The 25,040-nt window shown below is 43.7% G+C and overlaps 2 protein-coding genes across 2 annotated transcripts in view; one reads left to right on the forward strand and one right to left on the reverse strand.

Moving 5' to 3' along the window:
- Positions 1–9,189: 9,189 nt before the first annotated feature.
- LOC135548473 (ependymin-2) lies at positions 9,190–11,285 on the forward strand. The gene is made up of 6 exons (XM_064978106.1): positions 9,190–9,371; positions 9,572–9,603; positions 9,820–9,960; positions 10,146–10,332; positions 10,512–10,596; positions 10,793–11,285. The coding sequence occupies exons 1-6, from the start codon at positions 9,284–9,286 to the stop codon at positions 10,923–10,925; spliced, it is 666 nt and encodes a 221-aa protein (XP_064834178.1). The 5' UTR covers positions 9,190–9,283; the 3' UTR covers positions 10,926–11,285.
- A 2,336-nt stretch (positions 11,286–13,621) lies between these two features.
- Positions 13,622–25,040, reverse strand: part of LOC135548472 (sacsin-like) — a 41,691-nt gene continuing 30,272 nt past the window's right edge. Inside the window, exon 8 of the mRNA XM_064978105.1 lies at positions 13,622–24,986. Within this exon, the coding sequence (XP_064834177.1) occupies positions 13,975–24,986 (11,012 nt within the window). The 3' untranslated portion in view covers positions 13,622–13,974. The remainder of the gene's footprint in view (positions 24,987–25,040) is intronic.

Consider the following 25,040-nt stretch of genomic DNA (forward strand, 5'->3'; position numbering starts at 1 on the left):
CAGTCTATCACAGTGCCATCCGTTTTGTCACCAAAGCCCCATATACTACCCATCACTGCAACCTGTACCCTCTTGTTGGCTGGCCCTCGCTTCATACTCGTCGCCAAACCCAAGTCTTTGCTAGGTAAAGCCCCGCCTTATCTGAGTTCACTGGTAACCATAGCAGCACGCACCCGCAGCTCGCGCTCCAGCAGGTATATCTCACTGGTCACCCACAAAGCCAATTCCTACTTTGGCCGCCTTTCCTTTCAGTTCTCTGCTGCCAATGACTGGAACCAACTGCAATAATTGCTGAAGCCTCTTATCTCCCTCGCTAACTTCAAGCACCAGCTGTCAGAGCAGCTCACAGATCATTGCACCTGTGCATAGCCCATCTGTAAATAGCCCATCCAACTGCCTCAGCTCCATACTGTATTTATCTATTTATTTTTCTCCTTTGCACCCCAGTATCTCTACTTGCACATGCATCTTCTGCACATCTATCACTCCAGTGTTTAATTGCTATATTGTAATTACCTCGCCACTATGACCTATTTTATTGCCTTACCTCCCTTATCTTACCTCATTTGCACACACTGTATATATACTTTTTTTCTACTGTATTATTGACTGTATGTTTGTTTATTCCATGTGTAACTCTGTGTTGTTGTATGTGTCAAACTGCTTTTTATCTTGGCCAGGTCGCAGTTGTAAATGAGAACGTGTTCTCAACTTGCCTACCTGGTTAAATAAAGGTGTAATTACCTTTATTAATTACTAACCAGTCCAAAATAAAATAATAATTACTAACTGGGCCAGTCCGCCAATTTGGTGCCTTTTGATGTGTAACTTGGTGAAAGAAAACGTTTGATTGTGTAACGATCGTTGTCCTCCTCGGATGAGGAATAGTAAGGATCAGACCAAAATGCAGCGTGGTAAGTGTCCATGTTCATTTTAATAAATAAACTGAACACTGCAATAACCAAAAAACAACAAAGAGGGAGAGTGAACGAAACGGTTCTGTAAGGTGAAGACACAAAACAGAAAACAACTACCCACAAACACAGGTGAGAACAGGCTACCTAAGTATGGTTCTCAATCAGAGACAACGATTGACAGCTGCCTCTGTTTGGGAACCATACCAGGTCAAACATAGAAATACAAAACATAGAACAAAAACATAAAATGCCCACCAACTCACACCGTGACCAAACCAAAAATAGAGACATAAAAAAGGAACTAAGGTCAGGATGTGACAGATTGCACCTAATTTTAACATTGTCATGAAAAGCACTTTTTTTAGGAAGTTGAACATGTTTTCCCATCTAGAGAGGTGAAATAAATGAAATGCTGCCTATTAAGTGCCAAATAATGTAACAGGGTTGTAGATTGCATGTTAAATCAGCCATAAGTCTCCTTGTGACATGGGAAATGGAAGCTTGCAAGCGTCACCCCAACAAATGCAATTGTTAAATCATTTCTAGCCTGTTTATGGGTAAACGGGTTGGAGTGTTACGCTCAACCAACTCAGTTTTCCACTACAAAAAAACTCTAACATTGTCAGGACCCGGTTACGAACCTGGGTCTCCGGAGTGAGAAACAGTCACTTAACCAACTGAGCCACGAATAGTCAGCAGAACCCAGAAGATGAGGCAGACAGCAGTACTTAAGACGGTGTATTTAATAAAGTAAAAAAGGAGAAGTCCTTCGATACAAAATGGCAAATCCAAAAGGTGGTAGGTATAGCACAAAAAAGCCTCAAGAGATACTCAAAAACAAAAACAGAATTCCACAAGAGCGTCCACCGGAATCGACAAGAGTACACAGAACACTAGGGCTGGGTGCTAACATACAAACACAGAGCACAGAACTGAGGGAAACAAAGGGTTTAAATACAATCAGGGAAAACGAGGCACAGGTGCAAATAATAATGGGGATCAAGGGAAAAAACATAAGGTCAAAAAGCACAATGGGGGCATCTAGTGACCAAAACCCGGAACAACCCTGGCCAAATCCTGACAAACATGGCCAAAAATAATCAAAAATGAATCACTAATCACATTGAATAAATAATCTTCAGAAATGACCTTGTCCAAGCAACAAAATAAGACTTTACAATCATGATGAAAACCGAGGGACATGTACAAATTATTAATTTTGTCACTTTAGCAAGTCTTTATTCGTATAAAGAAAATTCTCCATGTGGTCTATATTAAAGGGCACTTCATTTAATATAAACTGACTTAAAATTCAATATTAGTGCACAATTACTTAAAAATGAAAAGGCACTAATTTCGTGGAACAACTCAACTATGACAGTGTTTAGATTGTGTCTATTACAGTGTATCCAGATTTGAATCCTGAAGAATGTGGATGTCCATGCATGTCAGATCACTGATTATAGACCAGTCAACATGCTGTGTTACCTGAGCTATGGAGCAGTGAAATGTGGTATTTATCAAGGTAATATATCACCATTTTACCACTTTTGTAACGACGACCCAGTGAGTCAGGAAGCAGGTGCAGATGGTGCCTTTAATAATAACAAACAGAGTGTAAGGTTCTGTATTTATTTTCTTAGTCAACCTTGTGTTCTTTTTCTTTCATTTTTGTTCATTGATTTCACCTGTGTTAGTTACTCACCTGGTCTCATCAGCTCCTTATTTAGTTCAGTTCATTCTGTTTGTGCCTTTGTGAGGTATTGTTTGTTTTGACTCTAATCCTTTTTTGCTAGCTCGTTTGTAAGAACCAGTTATAGCCTTCAGTCCTAGTTTTGATTCCTGCCTGTTTGCCTACCTGTGTATGACCCTTGCCTGCGACCACGATTCCTGCCTTCTGCGAAGGCAAAATAAAACACCTGCCACGCTCGAATCTACACCTTTTTCTCCCTGAGTATTCATTACACAGAGTTACAAAACAAGAGAAGCTTCTGGACATGAAAACAGAACCAAGGTAGATACAGTAACATAACAACAGCACTTTTGTTTAGAGAAAAAAAAACAAGCAATTGATCAGCAACAACTAATCATGAACTTGAAGACCCTTGTTCACACACAGACGCATGCTTTAGACCACTCTGGGGTACTTCTTTCCCACCACAGCAGATCTTGTCTTTGTCTTTTGTCGGCCAGCAACAATGTAGAGAAATCTGAGAGGGAAAAAAGATCAGGCAAAGTTAAAGGGGTTAATGATATATCATAATCTTGCAACTCATGTTCTGTCGACCCCCAGGGGAATTTTTTGTTTTCATGTGTGTAAGGGCGCAGGGAGTTAGTAAGCAGGTGCAGATGGTGAGTTTAATAACAAACAGAGTTACAAAACAAGAAAATACAAGGCGAATGTTACTCCTGCCTGCCTGGGCTCATTAAGCCTAGCCAAGCAGTAGGGCTCTGTCCCAAATGACATCCTATTCCCTATAGTCTGGACATGAAAACAAAGCCAATACTGCCTGAGGTTGGTGAGGGCTATATGAAGGGAGAGTAATCATGGTGGTGATGAACTCCAGGTGCACTTAATGATGGGGAGCAGGTGTATTCAATGATGGTCACCAGGCGTGCGCAATATGGGTTGCCAGGACTGGTGGTTAGTCAAGCACCAGAGAGAGGGAGCACAATCCCTACCCTGACATGCGGTTACATCCGCAGAAAGACGCCGGCAAGGAGGACGGCCGCGAGGAGCGGGTTGGTCGGCGGGGTTGTAGATCCTGGATGTTGGGGTCCAGGATGTCCACCAACGGGACCCAAGAGTGCTCCTCAGGACCGTACCCCTCCCAGTCCACCAGTTACTGGATCCGACTCCCAAAACGGCAGGAGTTCAGGAGGGACCTAATAGCATAGGCGGGGTGTCCCTCAATGTCCAGGGGAGGTGGAGGGGTGTCATGGAGAACGGAATCAGCCAGGGGACCAGGAACCACCGGACAGAGGGGAAAAAGGAAAAGATGATGAGATCCAGTAGTTAGTGGGGAGTTCTAAACGATGGGCTACCTCATTGACCCTCCGGAGGACCATGAAGGGCCCCACAAACCGGGGGCTCAGATTCCGGCAGGGCAAGTAGAGCAGGAGGTTCCTTGTGGAGAGCCAGATGCGATCACCAGGATGGAACACGGGAGCCTCACAGCAGTGGCGGTCCACCTGATCCTTCTGACAGTCGAGCGCTAAATGGAGCCTCATGTAGGCGGCGTTCCACACCTCGTCAACTGCTAGGGCCCTTGGTCTGGCTCAGAGTCCACAGAGCCAGTGCTGGCTGATATCCCAGGACGCACTGGAAGGGAGTCAGCCCAGTGGTGGAGTGACTGAGTTCTGGGCACATACCGCCCAGGGAAGGCTCACTCCACCTGCCGGACCTGGCAGTGACTCAGATGTGAGGCTGACCGTGGCCCCCAGCTTCTCCATAAAAGTTTTCCAGACCTGCAAAGTGATTTAGAGACCACGGTCGGAAATAATATTCTCCAGAAGGCCATAGTGCCAGAGGACCTGCTGGAATAGTGCCTCAGCAACCTGGAGAGTGGTAGGTAGACCAGAGAGCGGGATAAAATGGCAAGATTTGGAGAATGTCAACAACAAACAGAATAGTGGTAAAACCATCAGAAAGGGGGAGAGCTGTTACAAAGTCTATGGACAGATGTGACCAAGACCTCTGAGGCACGGGAAGGGGAAGTAATTTACCTGCTGGAGAGTGCCGGAGATATTTGGATTGAATACATGCAAAACATGAGTTGACATAGTGGGCAAAGTCCTGCGCCAAGGTGGGCCACCAGTATTTATCGGAGAGGGATTAGATGGTGCTGGTGATACCTGGGTGTCCAGCGGCGAGGGATGTGTGTGCCCAGGTCAACAGCCAATCTCTCACCCAGTGGGGATGTAGACGCACTCGAGGACAGAAGCGGGTTCCCTCCAGAGCCTGGCAGATGTCCACAGCTACCTCCCAAAACATGGGGCAAATCATACGGGAGGACCACTTGATAGGGGTAGAAAAACAGGGTGTAGGAAAGCAGGTCCGTTGGCATCCTGGTTCCCAGCCGGTGATTCTCATCTTTGTTCAGGAGATGGTGGGGTTATGGAGTTGGAGCCACGGTAGGCCGAGCATGACTTTGTGTACGGGTGCGGTGATAAAGAAGGGAAGGCTTTCCTGGTGCTTGGGTCCCATGGTGAGGGTAAGTGGTGCTGTGACGTGAGTAATTGTGTAGGATGGGAGGTGTGTATCCCCTACCTCCTTGGGTTCAGGCTCTGCCTCAGGACAGCCAAAGGAGGGAGGTGAGTGGTGAGGTGGACACCGACGCGCCCGAAGAAGGTTATCCAGACAGATGGCCATCGCGATGAGAGCGTCCAAGGATATGTTGTCATCCTGACATGCCAACTCCATCTAGTCCTCTTCTTACAGTCCACTGCAGAATAGCGTGTGGAGTGCCGGTTCATGCCATCCGCTGGAGGCTGCCACAGTCCGAATGGCGAGGGCGTACTCTGCAGCGGTCTGGGCACCTTGGTGGAATTGGAAAAGTCGCTCACCTCCCTCTCTGACCTCTGGAGGATGGTCGAAAACCACCTTCTACAGAGCCATGAACCTCTGGTAGGAACCCAACTCCTCCTCTCTCGCCCACCCCAACGCCTGTCCGGTCAGCATGGAAACGACCGTGGCAACCTTGGACCTCTCGGTGGTGGGGGCTCCTGTCTGAGAGATGAAATAGAGGGAACACTGGAGTCGGAAGCTATGACATTTTGATAGAGTACCATCATACTTCTTCGGAAGGGACAGTTGGGCATCACGGACCTGGGAGGACGGCTGGGTAGGCTGGGGGACTGGCTCACTGACAACCCGTGGTATGAGGCCATCCATCAGAGGTATGGAGAACCTCGCTGCTGGTGTCGAGTCGGTTGAGAACGTGGAGGACCTCCTTCATGGTCGTACCCAGTAGAGCCAGCTGGTCGTGGTGTTGGTGGAGAAGATGACCCTGTTCCTTGACCATGGTGTAATCTGCTGCTTCCATAATTTGAGGCAGTATTTTGTAACAAAGAGTCAGGATGCAGATGGTGAGTTTAATAATAACAAGCGTGTTACAAAACAAGAAACACATCTGGACATGAAAACAGAACCAATACTGCCTGATGACTAAGATTGGTCAGGGCTATATGAAGTGAGTAATCAGGGTGGTGATAAAGTCCAGGTGTGCTTAAGGGAGCAGGTGTGCGAATAGGGAGCAGGTGTGCGCAATGATGGTTGTCAGGTGTGCGCAATATGGGTTTGAGTGCCGGAGGGAGGGAGCAGGAGTAGGCGTGACAACTTTTTCAAAACGTGCCTTTAAGTTGAAGATATAGTGGAATGTAACCTCTTCAGCAATGTGATCATATTCATCCTCTCAAAGGAAAGACAAATCTGTTGTCTTATAGAGTTTGCTGTAGAGCAACAGAGGACAGACAGCAGGACGACAGTGAGCCGACCTCATTTGACCAGGGCTTTCAGTGTTTGGATTGGACTCCCCCTTATTTCTTCAGAGGGTCGCTGGATCTTTCACAGCCATAGAGACATAAACGGCACAGGAAGCACTATTAATATACTGTAAGGGCATGAATAAAACTTTCGGTAGAGTTTTAGAAGATCTTACACAGTAGATATTTTAGTTTGAGAAGTGCACCATATTCTACGCTATTACAGTTTATTGTTGAGAAGCCATCAAATAAAGTATTTAGGCTGTCTTATTTACACTGGTATCATCCCTCACACAAGTCTTTGACACCCTGTGGAGATTGGGGCCAGGAGTGTTTAGGATACTGTAAACTTTGTATCGTTTGATTGGTCAATGGTGGTTGGTTTTGGGTTGAAAGGTTACACCTTCAGATGTTAGAAATGGAATTAAATGCCTTTGTTCTCTCTCCTATCCTGTCCAATGGGGAAGGTTGTATGATCAGTTCCAATTTCCTAGACTTGTAGGCCTCCCGCCTAGTAAGCATCACTTTGTTCATGCTTTGTCCTTTAAGTTAATGCTTTGTAACTTAAGCTTTATTCCTTGTATGTGAATCCATTCATTGTACAATGTTAATTAAATATCTACCTTTGGTGTAGACAATTCTCAGATGAATTCTTGCTAGTCAACGTCAAGCATGATGCTTGCTTGTATATTTTAATTATCTTTATGGAGTCAGATAAACATTTATTACCAGTCGCATGTAAGGCATTTATAATATCATATGTACTGTATATACACATGTCAAATATTACTGTCCACTACAAGTACATTTATGACCAAGCAGTAGGCATAATTATTATCTGAATATTGTCTCATGGCTTACAAACTAATTGGGTGGACCATACCCAAGGAATCATAGAATATACAGTTGAAGTTGGAAGTTTACATACACCTTAGCCAAATACATTTAATCCTAGTATAAATCCCCTGTCTTAGGTCAGTTAGGATCACCACCTTATTTTAAGAATGTGAAATGTCAGAATAATAGTAGAGAGAGTGATTTATTTCAGCTTTTATTTATTTCGTCACATTCCCAGTGGGTCAGAAGTTTACATACACTCAATTAGTATTTGGTAGCATTGCCTTTAAATTGTTTAACTTGGGTCAAATATTTCAGGTAGCCATCCACAAGCTTCCCACAATAAGTTGGGTGAAATTTGGCCCATTCCTCCTGACAGAGCTGGTGTAACTGAGTCAAGTTTGTAGGCCTCCTTGCTCGCACACACTTTGTCAGTTCTGCCCACAAATCTTCTCTAGGATTAAGGTCAGGGCTTTGTGATGGCCACTCCAATACCTTGACTTTGTTGTCCTTAAGCCATTTTGCCCACAACTTTGGAAGTATGCTTGGGGTCATTGTCCATTTGGAAGACCCATTTGCGACCAAGTTTTAACTTTCTGACTGATGACTTGAGATGCTGCCTCAATATATCCCTGTAATTATCCTGCCTCATGATGCCATCTATTTTGTGAAGTGCACCAGTCCCTCCTGCAGCAAAGCACGCCCACAACATGATGCTGCCACCCCCGTGCTTCACGGTTGGGATGGTGTTCTTCGGCTTGCAAGCCTCCCCCTTTTTCCTCCAAACATAACGATGGTCATTATGGCCCAACAATTCTATTTTAGTTTCATCAGACCATTTGACATTTCTCCAGTACGATCTTTGTCCCCATGTGCAGTTGCAAACCGTAGTCTGACTTTTTTTATGGCAGTTTTGGAGCAGTGGCTTCTTCCTTGCTAGGCGGCCTTTCAGGTTATGTCGATATAGGACTTATTTTATTGTGGATATGGATACTTTTGTACCTGTTTCTTCCATCATCTTCACAAGGTCCTTTGCTGTTGTATCAGGATGGATTTGCACTTTTTGCACCAAAGCACGTTCATCTCCAGGAGACAGAATGCATCTCCTTCCTGAGCGGTATGACGGCTGCGTGGTCCCATGGTGTTTATACTTGCTTACCATTGTTTGTACAGATGAACGTGGAGCTTTCAGGCATAGGAAATTGCTCCCAAGGATAAACCAGATTTGTGGTCTACAATTTTTTTCTGAGGTCTTGGCTGATTTCTTTTGATTTTCCTATGATGTCAAGCAAAGAGACACTGAGTTGGAAGGTTGGCCTTGAAATACATCCACAGGTACACCTCCAATTGACTCAAATGAAGTCAATTAGCCTATCAAAGGTTATAAAGCCATGACATCATTTTCTGGAATTTTCCAAGCTATTTACAGGCAGTCAGTGTATGTAAACTTCTGACCCACTGGAATTGTGATACAGTGAATTATAAGTGAATTAATCTGTCTGTAAACAATTGTTGGAAAAATTACTTGTGTCATGCACAAAGTAGATGTCCTAACTGACTTTCCAAAACTATAGTTTGTTAACAATACATTTGTGGAGTGGTTGAAAAAAACAGTTTTAATGACTCCAACCTAAGTGTACGTAAACTTCCGACTTCAACTGTAGCACAAGATGCTGACAAGACAAGGGACACACAAGGACAGAACAGGACACACAATGGCAAGGCAGACCATTACTTCATAGTGACTCCATGTGGCTTGTCCTTAAGTCCCTGTTTATGCAGATGTTGTTTGTCAGGGTCCACGTGGAAGGAAAGGTCACCAAGTTTAAACCACCCCTCGTCTCTTTCCAAAACATTCTTCCTTTGTTGCAGACACTGTGGGGGTTGGACCCATAGAGGTGTTCCGTTTAACCCCATGGTTGGACCCTATAAAAGGACCAGTGTCCATCCATCCTGTCACAGTTCCTGGAACCGCTTGGAGTTGTGATCATCCTCTCTGAGTTGTGTAAGTTTGAGTGTTAACCTCAGTCTCCCTCCAAAAGAAGATGCAGGACTTCGCCTTCGCTGCCCTCTCCATCTGGCTGTGTCTGGGTGCCACCGCCCTGGCAGAGTCCCATGGCCCACAACACTGCAGTAAGGATTATCTGCTTTATATCTACTTGTAGTAGTTCATGTTTGCTGTGCACTATGTGGAAAACTGTTGTTACTTGTATGACTGTTTCTGTAATATTGTCAAGGTTCATAGATTTGACAGTCTCTAACTTAAATTATACCTATATGTCTACACATCTCTGAGTTTTAAAATCTGCCTAAATGCCGTTTTTGTCTTTTAGCATCACCTAATATGACTGGGGTCCTGACTGTGGTGAGTTGCCCATTAATCCAATAACCATTATCAATGTCCAGTTTCATGTAAGGACACCGTGTGGTTAGATTTCCATTATTTCAAAACCAAACCACTCTCAGCTCAGGCAATCCTGTTTTAGTCCACTGATGTTTTTGCAGGTACAGAATTGGGTCATACTCATCTCGCTCTCTCTCTTTATATCTTCCTCTCGCTCTTCATCTCTTGATAAAACAGATGGCCCTTACAGGAGGTGAAATCAAAGCAACTGGACATTACAGCTACGACTCTACGAACAAGAAGCTGCGTTTCACTGAAAGTGAAATGCACCTCAACAAGACTGAGCATCTGGAGGACTACCTGATGCTGTTTGAAGAGGTAACACTGACAACTAACAGAAATACACACTTATAAGACAACATTTCAGTTGAGTCCAACCCAATTGTAATGCAGAATAGCTGCTTTATAACATCAAAGTATACATGTATAACACACTTGTTTCTATGGTTATGGCACAGCATCGTCATAACCGAGTCTTCCTCCATCTCTACCGTCTCTCTCAGGGGGTCTTCTATGACATTGACATGAAGAACCAGTCCTGTAAGAAGATGTCTCTGCACTCTCATGCTCACGCTCTGGAACTCCCCGCTGGTGCAGCCCATCAGGTTGAGCTGTTTTTGGGGAGTGACACTGTTCAGGAGGAGAACATCAAAGTGAATATATGGATGGGATCTGTGGCAGAGACTAAGGGTAATTATGATACGCATTAGGAGTCAGACTGTCAATGTGATTTTCATTAATTAAGTAATACATGATGGTATATATACTGTATATTTGTTTACATAGCAAGGCTATTGAGGTGTATCAAAACATTCACATACAGTGTATGTCAGTCCTAATGTCTGTCGGTCTATGTATCTGATCTCCAGGCCAGTATTCTGCGTTAACTACTGTGGGAGAATGTCTACCACTCAGTACTTTCTACTCAACTGACTCCATCACACTCCTCTTCAGGTGTGTGACATACATTTAACTTGCATAAAGCAGTGGTAAGGTCACTGACATGCATGTAAAGTATGCTGCTACCATATTGCCCTATTACAGTACTAGATTTATTTGACGATTGTAGATTTTGTTCTGTACTGTATATCTGATTGCGCTTACATTGTAGATTCTTGCATGCCCGAAATCTTTTCTCTTTTTCTTACAGCAATTCTGAAGTGGTCACTGAGGTGAAGGCCCCTGAAATGTTCACTCTGCCATCTTTCTGTGAGGCTGTGGAGCTGGAGGAGACTCCAAAGGGCCAGAAGAATGACTTCTTCAATATTTTCAACACTGTCTGATACAGTGGCACCAGGACCTCCAGCCCCAACCAACCAAGAGCCTGGCAAGCTAATCCACCTAGATGTTTCTCTCACTCTAATGACATTTGAGTGTTTTATTAGTACCATCTTTCCTCTTCTGTTAGATAAGATCTGTATTATAATTTACTTTCTTTGTTGATTCCCCTTTGAAGACATTGCATAAAAATCAGATGTAAAAAGGAAAGTTAATTTCAAGTTGTCATGTTAATGTAATCTATACGTTTGAACAGGATAGATGGGCATATAATGTTTGTACCTTACACTATTAATCTGTCACTTTAAGTTGCAAATGCGTAAGAGGTCTGCATAGGCAAATAAGAATAAAAACTCCAAATCTTTTCCAGTCTCCAAATGTATTTTTTTTATTATTACCCAAGTCATCTCCAACATCTTCATCAAACATACATAAGAATATCTCTTAATCTCTATCTGAAACAAATTGCAGCACCATAGCGTCTAGCCCCTGTAGCCCACATTGGCTAAACTCTAGCCTCATTAATTAGTCATGCCATTGATCCAGAACAATAGTCTCACTTTCTTTGTCTGTCAGTATTTCTGGGGTTAGGTTTGCATAAAATGTATTTCACAGACGTGGTCACTTGTGGCCTTTTGTAAATGGGGTTTGAAATCACTTTTAAACTATTTCTGGTTAACAGAGAGGGATGTGATACCTGAAAGGCAATGAAGTCATTAAACCCAAAACAAGCAGGGAGACAGAGCGTGAACCCGAGCTGGGGTGAGTTGCTGAGCATGAGGCCAACTGCTATCCTTGGTGCTGCAGCTGCCAGAGCTGGGACAGTGTGACTGACTGGGACCCTCCTCCAAACATGCTGAAATGTATAGGCCTCCTGGCCCATTTCAGCACCACCACATGGGGCCCACTGCATGGCAGCAGTTGCAGCAGTGGGGGACTAGTCCATGTATGAAATGAAACTGTCATAGCAACGCTATGAATCAGGCCTACCTCATTTATTCCTGGAGGAGAGAACATTATTTTTTTTTCTGTATCACTCAGTGCGTGGACTTGATTGCATATATGGCCGTGTACCTAGGCAAGTCTGGCACTGCTTTTCCATTGACAGTAAAATAATAATAGGCTGTGAGCGTTGAGGTGGGTCAACTCTTGATCACCCCTTTGCCGCTAGCCCATCCGTGCAAGTCTAGACCATGAGTAACAGGCATCATTGAATGCACTTTCAGGTAAGGAACATGCTTGTTGTTAATTAACTACAGTAAAGCTTAGTTCCTCGCAGTCTTCATAGCAAATAGGCCTAATTTGCGTAAAAACTTGGGACATCGGCTTGCTTTTCAAATGAACAATACTTTTTTATTTTACCCCTTTTTCTCCCCAATTTCGTGGTATCCAATTGTGCATAAAAAGGGAATTACGTTACATTTCCGCACACTTACCTCGGATCTGAATTCCCCCGTGGTGAATTGGCTATTTTTCATATTAGTCAACATAAAGATGAAGGAAAATTCATCTCTGCTGAACAAAAACATCTGAAAATGATGGAGCCTTATTTTGACGGTAAAATATAACAATAGCCTAATTGTCAACCCAAAATTATTGACAATCGCTGGATTAGGTTGTATATCAAAATATCTTGAATCATGCATTCCTGTTTGGACATGTTAGATGTAACAACTTGTTTATTGAATACCATCTCAATAGTCTTTTACACTTCTTATTAAGCATTGTGTATTACTTGATAAGGTGATTACTCATTTATCTATTGCGTGACGCCGCTATGTTTATTGTTGTTGGTGTCACGGATCCCTCGGGAACTTTCATCACGCACACCTGTCCCCTATTCTCACTGATTAGTATTTGTATACATGTGCCCTTTGGTTTCCATTAGGGTGTCGATTATTGTTACAATGTCCGTTGGTGAGTGTGAGTACCTATGCTGTGTGTTTTGTGCTTTCTTGCCCTTGTGGATTGCGCAGATGATTACAGGTCTCGTCCCGTGTGTTAATCATTGTGCGCGTGTGATATTTATTCAAGGTACTCCTCGCTAGTTTGTTCGGGTTTCAACCCTGTGTTTTTATTACGTGTTTGTTTGGTCTTCGTCCCCGTGCCTTTACACGGGACGCTGTAATTTGGGAAAAATAAAAAAAACATACCAGCGTGACAGTTGGGCTGGTGCCACCAACTGAAAAAGTGAAAAACATTAGTCTGGATCGCTGCCTGTATTGCATTTTGTTCCCCTATCATCCACCATACTGTATCTGCTATGTAAAGACTCCTCTGTATCCTTAGTGCACCACATGGGCCCAGGCAGCAGCCTGTTGTATATACAAGTTATTATTATTGGATCCCAGATAAAGGCTCCAGCCATAGGTTCATGATGAAGATGTGTCTTAAGAGACTGAAGATGATTCAAATGAAACCCCAGACTAACATGTTTCTCTATGAAGACAACAGGACATAAACACTGGGGGCTGGCTACTGCTGAGACAACCAAGCACACACTACCAGACTGTTATTTTCTGATGAGTGGTGACATCGTTCATACAGGAGATATTTTCAGAGCACATTCTGTTAGTTGACATGCATTTGTCTGTTATGGTTCATTTTCATGGTTTCTTAATAAATAAAATGTTTTTATTGGATGACTGATCATTGTTTTACTTGGAGACTAAATACTGTAATATGTCTGAGGATGCAGAGAGACTGATCAATCGTTACTTTATTAAATCACATTTATATTTGACATTTATTAGAACAGAATACATCTTCAACATAAAAAGTGGAAAATTAACATTTTACTGTATTTGTGATGTATAACAAAAACAATTTCTCCTTTAAATCAATGTTTTCTTAAAAATAATTACTGAACCACTTGAATGATCATAATATACTTGCAGCTAAGCACAAGCTCACAACATGAAATATACATTTAGCAATTTGAATCAAATTGCTTTTAGCATTTTTCGTGTGCATTTCTAAAAGAACTGGATGCAATACTCAACCGTTTGTTTTCTATCAATGCCATATGGAAACATATGCAGGCTATGTCTTGAATCAATTAATATACATTTCTATTTTGCACAGAAGCTTTGATGCCATGTCCAGTACCTCGGTTTCATTCTCACACTTGAACATTTTGTTGGGAATGTTTGGTAAGGGGTGGTAGTTTGGGTATTGAGTGGTCTTGGCGTCGACTCCCAGCTGTTCCAGTTTGCTCACAATGCTGGGTAGAGTGTGTAACTTGGGGCTGTAGTCAGATACCCGCTCAGCCAGAATGGAGATGGAAATATTGCTGGAATATTGTCCATGTCTTCTGTACTCGGCTGCTATGAGAGCCTTCTCCACGGCCTGATGTACCTTGAACAGAGTCCACTCTGTGGCCCTGCCTCCTGTGTCGTTGTGAGCAGCAGCTAGATCACACTGGGCCTGACTGAGCCAGCGCTGAGCCTCTGCTCGATTGGGTTGTGGTACATTTCCATGATATGTATAGAAGTTGTATCTGGTATTGTGGCCCCTTGCTCTGGAGAACCTCTCTCTCCCACACCGGTGGCGATGAGCTTCCTGGTTCCACTGTTCATAGAAGTTTCGGAAATTTGTGCTCCATTGCGGGGATGATTGGTTCCCCGTTCTGCTGTTGTCAAGATCCTCTATTCTGTTTTGCAGATACTTGAATGCCTCTGTGGCAAGTTGCAGACAGTCTGGATTTTTGTCTGGATGCCACCTCAACCAGAGGCGATTGATGGCCTTGTGTTTCTCCTCCGCAGACAGAGTCCAGATCTCTGCCAGACAATCCTCAATGTCCTTTTTGGCTTCTTCCAAAGACTGTGGCAAGACCATTGTTGTTGATGACCGTGGAACAGATTCTGTCAGTTGTACCAGCTCCATGCAAGTTGCTCCAGTGGAAGAAGGCTTCTTTTCCTGTTTAAATTGGTACAGATCAAGGGCACTGACTAAGATGACTTTATCTTTCCCAATTTGTATTTTGTATCTGTGTGCACTCTGTCCTGATAGGCCTGTTGGTACACACAGCTGTTCCACTATAACTGCATAACACCAATAATCCTCCTCTGCCGTCTTCTTATAGCCAACATATTCCCCAGCTTCATAGTTGTTGAGGTAGCTCATGTCCAGGGTGTCGTGCCACTCTTCAGGAATAGGACTTCCTGGTTCTGGCGGTCCTTTCTGGGATTCTTCGGTATTGGTGCTACCAGTATCGGCACTGTTATGGATACCGTTCTGCTCCAGAGCCATCTTGACATCCTCCATGCTATCACACGAGAGAAGGTGTCCCAGAACTAGCAGGAGGTTTGAGCCGAGAATGTTATTGAGAAGGACATTAATCTCATAAGTCAGTCTCATAATGACCTCACTCTTCACTTTGTGGGCTGTGTCGTTGTTGTGTTTCAGGTAGAAGGTGCAACCTTGCTGGCCCTTTTTGACATACAGCTGTGTGGCAGCAGTGGTGCCACTCAGTAACTCCTGGCCAAGCCAAAGCACCGTTTCAAGGCTCTTGCAGCAGGTGATCTCAATGCTGCCAAAGGCTGTCTCACACATGGTGGCAGCGTCACCTTGTGATACCTGGCCCTCTTTCTGCTGTCTAATGAGACAAACCAGACCATGCCTGAAAGGAGTAGAGGACAGATGTGCCTGAAACCATCCGCTGAACTCGCAGCACTCCCCGTACTCACACAGTTGCATGTTGGATTCCACCATGTTCTCTACTATAGTTTGGGAGAGCATTTTGGGTCGTATCTCCAGGGGCAACAATTGCAGCATTTTATGATGCCCATACCTGTCGAACCCTAAATGGCAGTTGCTCAGTTTCTCCAGGAGTTTCAAGTCTTTAAGAGCACCCTCCAATCTGCTACCCTGGAAGACTGTGTCGTTGAAATACAGAGAGTCTGAAGGGTACAGTCTGCCATCTGTTGATGGTAGATACAAAGCCTTGGGAAGTTCTGAGGTCAAATGATTTTCTTCCAATTTCCTAATCAGACAAAAAAGCTGCTCTACAGCACACTTGACAGTTACCTCCTGATTTGGTTGAAGAGTTTGCTTGTCGGTGGAATCTGCATGGATTTCTTGTAGCACGTTGCAGTACTGCTCTGCAGTAGGCTCGTCTTTGACGCCAATTTTCTTGAAGAATTCTGCATACCTAACATCCTTTGGAGGAATGCAATACAAATATGGCCTAAACTTCACGTCGTGAGGCAATACCAGAGCTGTTTGCTTGGTCTTTACAAGAGTAGAATCATCTTCCACCAGCACCACAGGGAGGTCAGACAACAGCTTGTGGTCAAACTCTATTGTTTGTAGATAGGTGTAAGATGTCCGGAACACTTCAGCTCGGGTTCCAACCAAGCCAGGAGTTTGGCATGGTGACTGACAGATGTTTCTGAGGTTCTCTATCACACGTTCCAGAGGGGGCTGTTCAACAGCGCCTGCTTCTATCATCATTTTTATATGCTTTTCAATAAACCTTCTTAAGTGCAGTATTGGCATGGTTGTCCAAATCAGGGACTCGTGGAGATCTTTTCCAAGCAAACAACCTCTGATTGAAACTACAGTCCTCTCTCCAGCAAATGACGGGTGGTAGCTGCACAATCTCTTTTGAATTTCCACAGGAAAAACAAACTTAATGTCAGAAATAATTTTGAGAAAGTTTGGTGCTAGCTTTACGTCATCCCTTTTCAAAATAGTTTCAAACAATGTAGACGACTTTAGTTTCAGCTCTTGGAGGCTGGCAGTGACTTTGGCATCCAATTCAATTTTATGAGCAAACTCAATTATCTCCTCATCTGACACAGTGCACTTCATTTCAAGTTCTTCGAGCAGTTTCCTTGCTTGAACCTTATGAGATATGATCCCTCCATCTGGGAATATTTTCCAGAAGCTTTCTGGCACAAATCTCTCTTGCGGCAGCATGACTTCGTACAACTTCTCATTCTTATCAAAGTAGTAAGAGGCCGTCTGCAGATTCCCATTGATGTTCCGAATGAATTTCACATTTTTCATTGTAGAGATGATTTTTTCATGGTACTTGTAGTTGGGTTTTAATTGTAGCAACAACAACAGTTGGACAGAGAGAATAATTTGGTTTTCGTTTAGCTTGTGTAGGAAAGGCAGAATAAACTGTACATAGTACTCCAAATCACTTAAGATTTTAATGCTCAGGTTATCTGACAAGCTCTCATTTTCACAGTTATATTTGAGGAAGATGTTGTTGTCATCTGCCATGTACAAATCTGGAAAGCTTTCCTTGAACTCTGTTTTGAGGATGAATACATTTTGTTGTCCATCAATTCGCTGCCGTTTACCCTGTATGGTTTCAAATAATGGCAATGACTTGAGCTTTCTCTGGTAGCCCTGTCTGTTTTTAGATGAGCGCATCCCAGACTGCAGAAACTGTAGTAGGTTAATCAACTCATTACTAGACAGATGCCGAAACTCTGAATGTTTCAGCTGGTGGACTTGGTCTAACACAGCACTGCAGTCACTTGTCTTCAAGAGCTCAGGGAGTAGATGTTGATACAGCAGTTGGTCCACATGTCTGAAGAATTGAATGTTTATTTTCATGAGACCAAGTTTCAGGAGGATAGATGACATGTCTTCTTTTGATTCAACGTCAATCACACTGGACATTTCCCTCATTGTTTGGAGAACATGTTTGTTAAGTCTTGGGCACACAACTGGCAAAATAGGGCAGTCAGAGAACAATTTCTTGATGGCCCTCCAAGCCTGATTATCACCTTCACCCTTCTTAGCTGCTAATTTGACTTGACCATCAAAGAATTTCCAAAGCGCTTTCAGCCATGAGAGCATTGTCTCGTCTGGTACATGTAACCTACTGTGTGGATCGGTTTCACAGTTTTGAAGGAGTTGCAGAAGTATAGGTTTCAAATACTTAACTGTGACTGGAATTGTCAATTTCTCAAGAAAGTTCCCATCTTCTAGAACCTCAACATGATTGATGTTGGTTGTGTAATCAGCAAAATCCTCTTGATGTCCATGGAACAATCCGTAAAATTTTGACAGAAGCTTGGGAGACTCAGGATCAAACACTCTGAGAATCTGATCTTGAGTGAGAAGGAGTGGAAGTCCACTGACTGATCTGGAATGCTTTTTGTTAGCAGCTATTTGAAGTCCGCTCTCTGAACTGGAAGTGTTCTTGCTAACTACAACATCTTCGATACAGTACTCCAAGAGCTTGGAGCATCTCTCTTTGTCTTTGATCAAAGTCTGCCCAATGGGTAGAGGTAAACCCATTTCAGTTTGAGTTGGATCATTCAGTGGCTTCTTCCTCAGGTAGTTTCCCACCGTCAAAGGACTGACTCTTTCCACATCAATTCCAGCTGTTTCGAAGCAGGTCCATATTGCTGTCATCTTTGTGGATGAAGGAACCAACTGCATTCCAATATCTTCTAAAATAGAAAATAAGATGCTGTTCTCCATGCTTGTTAAATGAGGAGTGTCAGTTGGTACGGTCTTTCTCACACTTGACCAGTCAACAGTGTACTCCTTTACATTTGTCAGGTGTGTCATTGACTGGGGTTGGACTTGACAAGTTGATCTGCGTAGTACTGGAACAACACAGAGTTCTTTTTCATTGACTGACCTGTACACTTCATGAATCATTTCATGCCAATCTTGGCCAATGTCTTTGGTAATTGTGGGGAAGAAGGACAAGTAGGACCTGTCCAGGACTGAATTAATAAGATGTATGGAATTGGGTTTCACTTTCTTTAGGTTGCAGATGTAATTCAGAAGGCCAGCATACAGTGGGGCAATGATGTTCCGTTTCAGAGACTCATTCCAATCAGTCTTCAAACTTTTCCCATCGTCTTTCCAGAGTGCCCGTCTGGAAGAATCTACCTGAAAGTGTCCGTTTACATGGACTGGAAGTCCAGTTCTACCAGGCAAGGGCAGGGAGCAGAACACTTGCCCACTGAAGTCATCCTGTTTAGAATGAGAACTTACACATGCTGCCAAAGATGCCTGGGGAACTCTGCCAGTCTCTCCTTTCATATCAGTGTTTCCTTTAAAGGAGCCAAACTGCTCTGCAATGATCCACTGGCTTTGCCTTTCATCAGATGATGAAATCTTGACATTGTAAATGGCTTCATGTGGTGTTGTTGGTCCATCAGACAACAGGGACTGTTGTACGTGATTTTGGAAATAAACCTTTTCTGCATGACTCTTCTCAGAAATACTTTTTTCAATCGAGAAAGTAATTCTAAGCGTTCCTGTGTTTGTGTTGATTTCATGGAACTGTATTTTCCTGATGTTCTTCAAGAAGAGAATCAATCCCTCAGGGTCTTCACGGAGAGCTGAAGACAGTTCATTGATATCTCTGTCATTGACAACATTGTTTGATATCTTTGAGGTTTTTGCCATGGCACACGACCTGATAGGCAACCTAAACATGGTGCCTTTTTCAAGAGAGAATTCGTTTGGGAGAAATGTATTGTAAACATCCATGAAGGTGTTCTTCAATTCGTTCTTCAGAATGTACTTGCGACCAGGTGATTCTCGTGATCCACCTTCAACATACTTCAGATTGGGATCAGATATGCAGAGCCATTTGTCACCGGTTAGGATCGAAGGACAGTCAGTCAGGTGGTAGACTGAGTTAAATCCAAGTCCATATTTTCCAGTTTTCCCTGGAATGTTGTGCTTTCCACCTTCTCCCAGCTGTTGAATGCCTCTCAGATCAGCTTCAGAAAATACCTGGTTGTTGTACACACACAGTGCAGGGCCCTGCAGTGGATGCCATCTCTCTCCAAATGTTCTTTCCGTGCTGTGATTTCTTTTGTCCAAAACAAAGTGAATTTCTGTTGCCTCTGCATCATCAGCATTTTGGATGAGCTCCTTCAGGATGTCCTTCTTTGAGGGATAAGCTGCAATTATGTTTTTAATGCGGACGGTCAGTTCCTCATGTTGTCCGAACTCTTCGGCAAATGGTGAGAAGTTCTCTACTGAATGATTTTGCAGTGTGTGGTGTCTTGTTGTGTTCACCCCAAAATAAAGTGCAATGGCACGAGATATCTTTTTATGGCATAAAGTGACATCTTCTGACACTTCCATCCAGGGGCTGTCATTAAAATAGAGCTGGTTAGATGGCTTCAAAACACCACTTCCATCAGGTATGAGACAGTCATCTTTGTTTTCATCAGGTATGAGACCATCATTTTGGTTTTCATCTTTGGCCTTATATAATCCCCTTAGGATTATTGTCAGGCAAATTTCTAGATCATTATTGGAAAGTGGGCTGATACCATAGGCTTGGCTAAGTTTCTGCAGTACACCATGGAACTGTTCTGGTGTGAATTGCTTTTGGATGCCTAGACATTTCCAGAGCTCTTTGAAACTGGACAAGGAAGGTGGAAGGACATGAAGATACGGTTTAGCCTCAAAATTCTCAATTTTTGCCACAGATTTCACATCCACAAATCTGTCTTCAACCAGGATGAAGGGGAATGAGTGTGCCCTCTCAAAAATGGCTGTGGATTCCTTCTCATCTTGCAGCCATTCATTCAGAAATCTGTAGCATTCAAGGGCAATGTTGAAAAGCATCTGTTTGTCAAATGTTTGTGTGTGCTTGGATGCTTCCTGCAGCTGCTGAAGAACTGTCTCAAGTGAAGGGCTTTCACAAAGTCCCAGTATGCGTAGCACTGCATCATCACTGTGTATTTTCAAATTTGAAGAGTCTACCACAGACTGTGTCATGTCAACTAGAAGGCGACACCGGTCACTGTAAATGTCAGTAGGCTTTTGAAGCCTGACTGCTCCATCTTTACCTTCCCATGTATTCACTGGAGCACATGCTGGAATGAACTCTGTGTTTCTCAGAGTCTCCCAGTGAGGTGAGGCTTTATCCTGTAAGGAGTCCCTCATCAGCTCCAGGATGCACTGAAGATGCTTGTATGCTTTCCCTTTTTCTTTTTGCCAAATGCTGGCAATGGTCTCTGCTCTATCTGTGATGTCCTCCAAAGGGAGATGGTTACTCAGCATCCCCAGTTCTGACAGACGTTGAATCCTTTGAGAGGAACAGAAGTCATTTTTGGTCCCCCCAAGGAACCGTCCTTCCTCTTGCTCAAACAAGCATGCTACTTTTCCAGGGGGATTCACAAGATTTTTGATGAACTGAAGTTGTCCACTTTTCTTTGTAGGAATGCATGGGTAGCTCCTCAGTAGATTGTCAATGGCATCGTCATTCAGGTCAATAGCATGCAGCACAAGAGCGTTCCTACTCTTCTTGTCCATAGTGCTCAGGTTGTTGAATACCACGTTTTGGTAAAATGCTGCCCAATCAAATGTTCTCTGATTTAGAATCGTATCAAAGCCGGTCTGTATGAAGCTCTGTCTCACCCACGATGGCAGTGGGACAACATGATAAGATGCGTTTGGATACCTTTGACAAACCTTCATTGCAAGCTCTCCTACAGCTTTGTCCTCTTGAATTGTTGGGTGCAGAAATCTGGCATTGCACATTGAGCACCAGTTGTCCCCGTCACTGAAGAGCTCCAGAGCTTTGCCAGAGAAGTGCTGAGTGATGGCGAAGTAAAATTCTTCAACCAGGGGTTTGAAGGTCTTGCTCACATTCTTTTCATTGGGCCAAAAGGTGTAGTACTGGTAATGTTGAAGGTCTCCATTTTTTGACATATTCTTCAACACTAGTAGTGTAGTGACATATGCAGTTGTAACAGCATCCTGCAGGAGAGCTCTATTCCAGTCATATTTCACTCCACTCTCCCACAGACCTCTCCGATTAGAGGTCACAGCAAAGGATCCATTCAGGTTCACCGGGAGCCCTGTGGCAACAGAGAGGGGAAGGAAGCTGAAAGCCTGGCCAACTTGTTTGGTGTCTCCTGGGACCCATTTCCCAGTCTGTGGTTCTTTGTTTAATGGTACAGCAACACCTCCTATTGGCAAGGAGAACATTGTATGCTTGTTGTCTGTCTGGACCATTTGTAAAGAATTTTGTGTTCCAAAGCAATTGTACAGAAGCCAAAACTGGACATCAGATCCATCACAATGTTGGTGAGTTAGTTCTGCTATGTTGGCGCTATGGCAGTCAATGACTTCTTGGCATTTCGCATATTGCTTCATCAGATATTTCAGAGCATCATTCTGCATCGTTCCTGTAGGAGTGTCCTCTGGAATCTTGAATGTGCTCACAACTTTTCTTGTGACAGTGAAAAGCGTCTCAATTTGGTCGTCTTGAGGAGGAGTGGAAGCGTCGCTCGGGAGGTTTTGAAGAGATACCATCTTGATGTTCTTCAGAAAGAGGAGATGAGTTTGTGAGTTGATCAGTTTCTGTTGAAATTTCACTATGCCATCACTGTCATACACATTTCCGCTGATTTCTGACTTGACAGCCTCCTCTCGTGTCCGGAAAGGTAATTTAATGAGCGTGCCCTGGTAGAATTTCTGAGTGCTCTTTTTTGAAAGATTGCAATCAAAAATGCGCTCATATGGTCTGAATTGTCCCGGAAATCTGTGCAGAAGCTGCTCCCGGGATAAGTCCAGTTTGATTCCAGTATTTGCTTTGTTTTGTATGTGCTTTTGCAGGTGTGTAACATTTGGGTCAAGTATCAGAAGCCCCTTGCCACTGAGGATTGAAGGAATATCAGTCACATGGTACACAGCATTAAATCCAAGTCCAAACTTCCCTATTTTTTCAACCTTGTTTTCTTTTGAGGCAGATCCGAGTTTGACAATGTTTTTCCAGTCATCCTCAGTGAAGAGCTCGTCGTTGAAGGCCCAGAGGCATGGTCCCTGACAGAGGGACATGCCTTGGTCTATGAGGCTGTCCGCTGGGTCTTTGTGGTCTCTGAAATCCACCATGAACTTACAGGTGTTTGCTCCAGCATCTTCTGCATTCTGTATGAGCTCTTTGAATATGTCATTCTCTTCATCATACTCCTTCAGGATGTTCTTGATCCTCAGAGTTATGGGTTCTGACTGCCCACACTGCTCTATTCCAATTAACTCTGGACGTAGGATCAGGGTGCTGAGGAACGGGATGTTTAGCCACTTTGCCGTCGCCGGTGAAATCTCCTCATGGATGACATGCATCTCCTCCTGGTCGTGCTGTATATCCTCCAGACTGATTCTGCTTATGTCACAAAACACCGTCTTGGACAACGGTTGCAGAGTAAATCTCTGACTCCCTGCCATGACCGGCACAGGGATATTGACCTTGACGGTCTTCTTCTCTCTCCACATCCAGTTCAGAATGGCTATTGACACTTTCAGCTCTGAGGGTTCGCCAAATGGTTTGGACCTTTCTTCAATGGTCTGTTTGATGTCATGAAGGATGTCCTCTATTTCTGTTTTTGACAGTGATGTCTTCACTCTAAACTCTGTCAGCAAGGTGTTGTATGGAAGAAATTCATCAGTCACCCTCTCAATGTACGAGCTCAGATCCAAATCAAGTGGGTAGGCCAAGACTACATCATGAGGAAAAACAAAATGGTTGTGGATCCACAGCCAAGGTATGCATCTCTTGTCCAACACTTCCCTGACCTCAGGAATGTGATCATTCATATATTTGTAAATGCTGTGCAGCTTGGTTTTAAACTCCACATCTTTATCTGGATCTGTCATTGCCTGGGCCACAGCTGCCAGTGATGATACATTCTCCATAACCTTCTCAGCAGGAGGGAGGCGTAACAGACCCAGTTTGCTGCTTACTCTCTGACTGAAATCTCCAGTAAGAGGCATGACATGCCCTACAATGCTCTTGTACTCCGAATGTCGTATCTCCTCTGGCTTGTAGAAACTTTTCCGCTTGTTCTTTTCTTTCGTGATGCAAGGATTCTCACAAGGGACCCACTGCAGCTGTGAGAGGTGCTGCAGCTGCTGATGAGAGAACTGGGAAAGCAAGTCATTGTCATTCAATAGTCTTTGAAGTGCTTCTGCCTTTTTGAAAGCCCTTTGTGAGTGAACACGTGATTTCTCAATATGGGTGGCAATATGCAACACGTTGTCTGCTGAGACTTCCATTTCCTTTGTCTGCAATCCAATACGTGTTAAGCCGTCAAGCATCTCTGGAGTCTGGGTGAACACAGCTGGAGGGAAAAAATCTCTTTCAAAAAGGACTTGGAAGGTTTTATTGTTTGGATCAAAAATGCTGGAAGTCTTCTTCAATTTTCCATCTACTTCGATGAAGCTCAAATCCTTACATTTTCTGTACAAGGTCCCATTCTGTAAGAAGAGGATACTGCCATGCTGTAAAATCCAGGTCATGATTATCTCAGTCTCTTGTTTCTTGAAAGACTTCCTCTCAACTCCATCAACCAAATAAATGGCCGCCTGGGCGGTCTCCAGGAGATCAACCTTGAGCAACAATAGGAGCTTGCGATCAGCCTCAGTTGCACACCGGACAATGGAATGCAGCATGGGGAGCTCTGTGGGGAAAGCTGGGGTGGAACTCAGATCCACTGCCTGCTTGGATAGGACGGCAACGTATTCTCCGGCCATTGATTGGAAGAGAGGCATCTTTGAGAGCAGATCTCGCCCCTGGACTGTGAGAGGATTAAGAGTAGATAGGTAGGCTTTGAGTTCTTCTTTCTCATGGTGAGGAGCAGAACTGATTCCACTGATGACCTGACTGGCAGCTAAGTTCATGAACACCTGTAGAATGTTCTGAGGAGATGGTGGTAGTACGTACGAGTCAAGATCTCGGTGCTTCAGGCATTTATCTCTGTTCACCACTGTTCCTCCAACACTATTTATCACTTTTTCGATTTTGTCTGATAAGATGGTTTGTTTGCTTTCCCGAAAAATTATGGTTGGATTCTGTTGTAGTCTTGCAAGTTTGACAGACTGGCTAGTATCGTGAAGAGGCTCGATGGGTATCAGTGGCATGCCTTCAAAACAGCTCAGATATTGCCAGTGAGTGTTGAGATATTTCCAGAACTCTCTGAGCCACCTCAAGGGTGGGTGCTGGCCACTCCCTACCTTCCAGGTGACATGACCATCTGTCTGTTCCCAGTCCTTTGGGAGACTCTTCTTGGCAAATGTAGCCACGATGTCAGCATCCACATTGAATAAGTTGAATTTCTCTAAAATTACAGAGATATGGCAATAATTACCATGTAAAAAAACATGCAGGTATT

The sequence above is a fragment of the Oncorhynchus masou genome, chromosome 11, assembly GCF_036934945.1.
Source record: "Oncorhynchus masou masou isolate Uvic2021 chromosome 11, UVic_Omas_1.1, whole genome shotgun sequence".
NCBI lineage: Eukaryota > Metazoa > Chordata > Actinopteri > Salmoniformes > Salmonidae > Oncorhynchus > Oncorhynchus masou.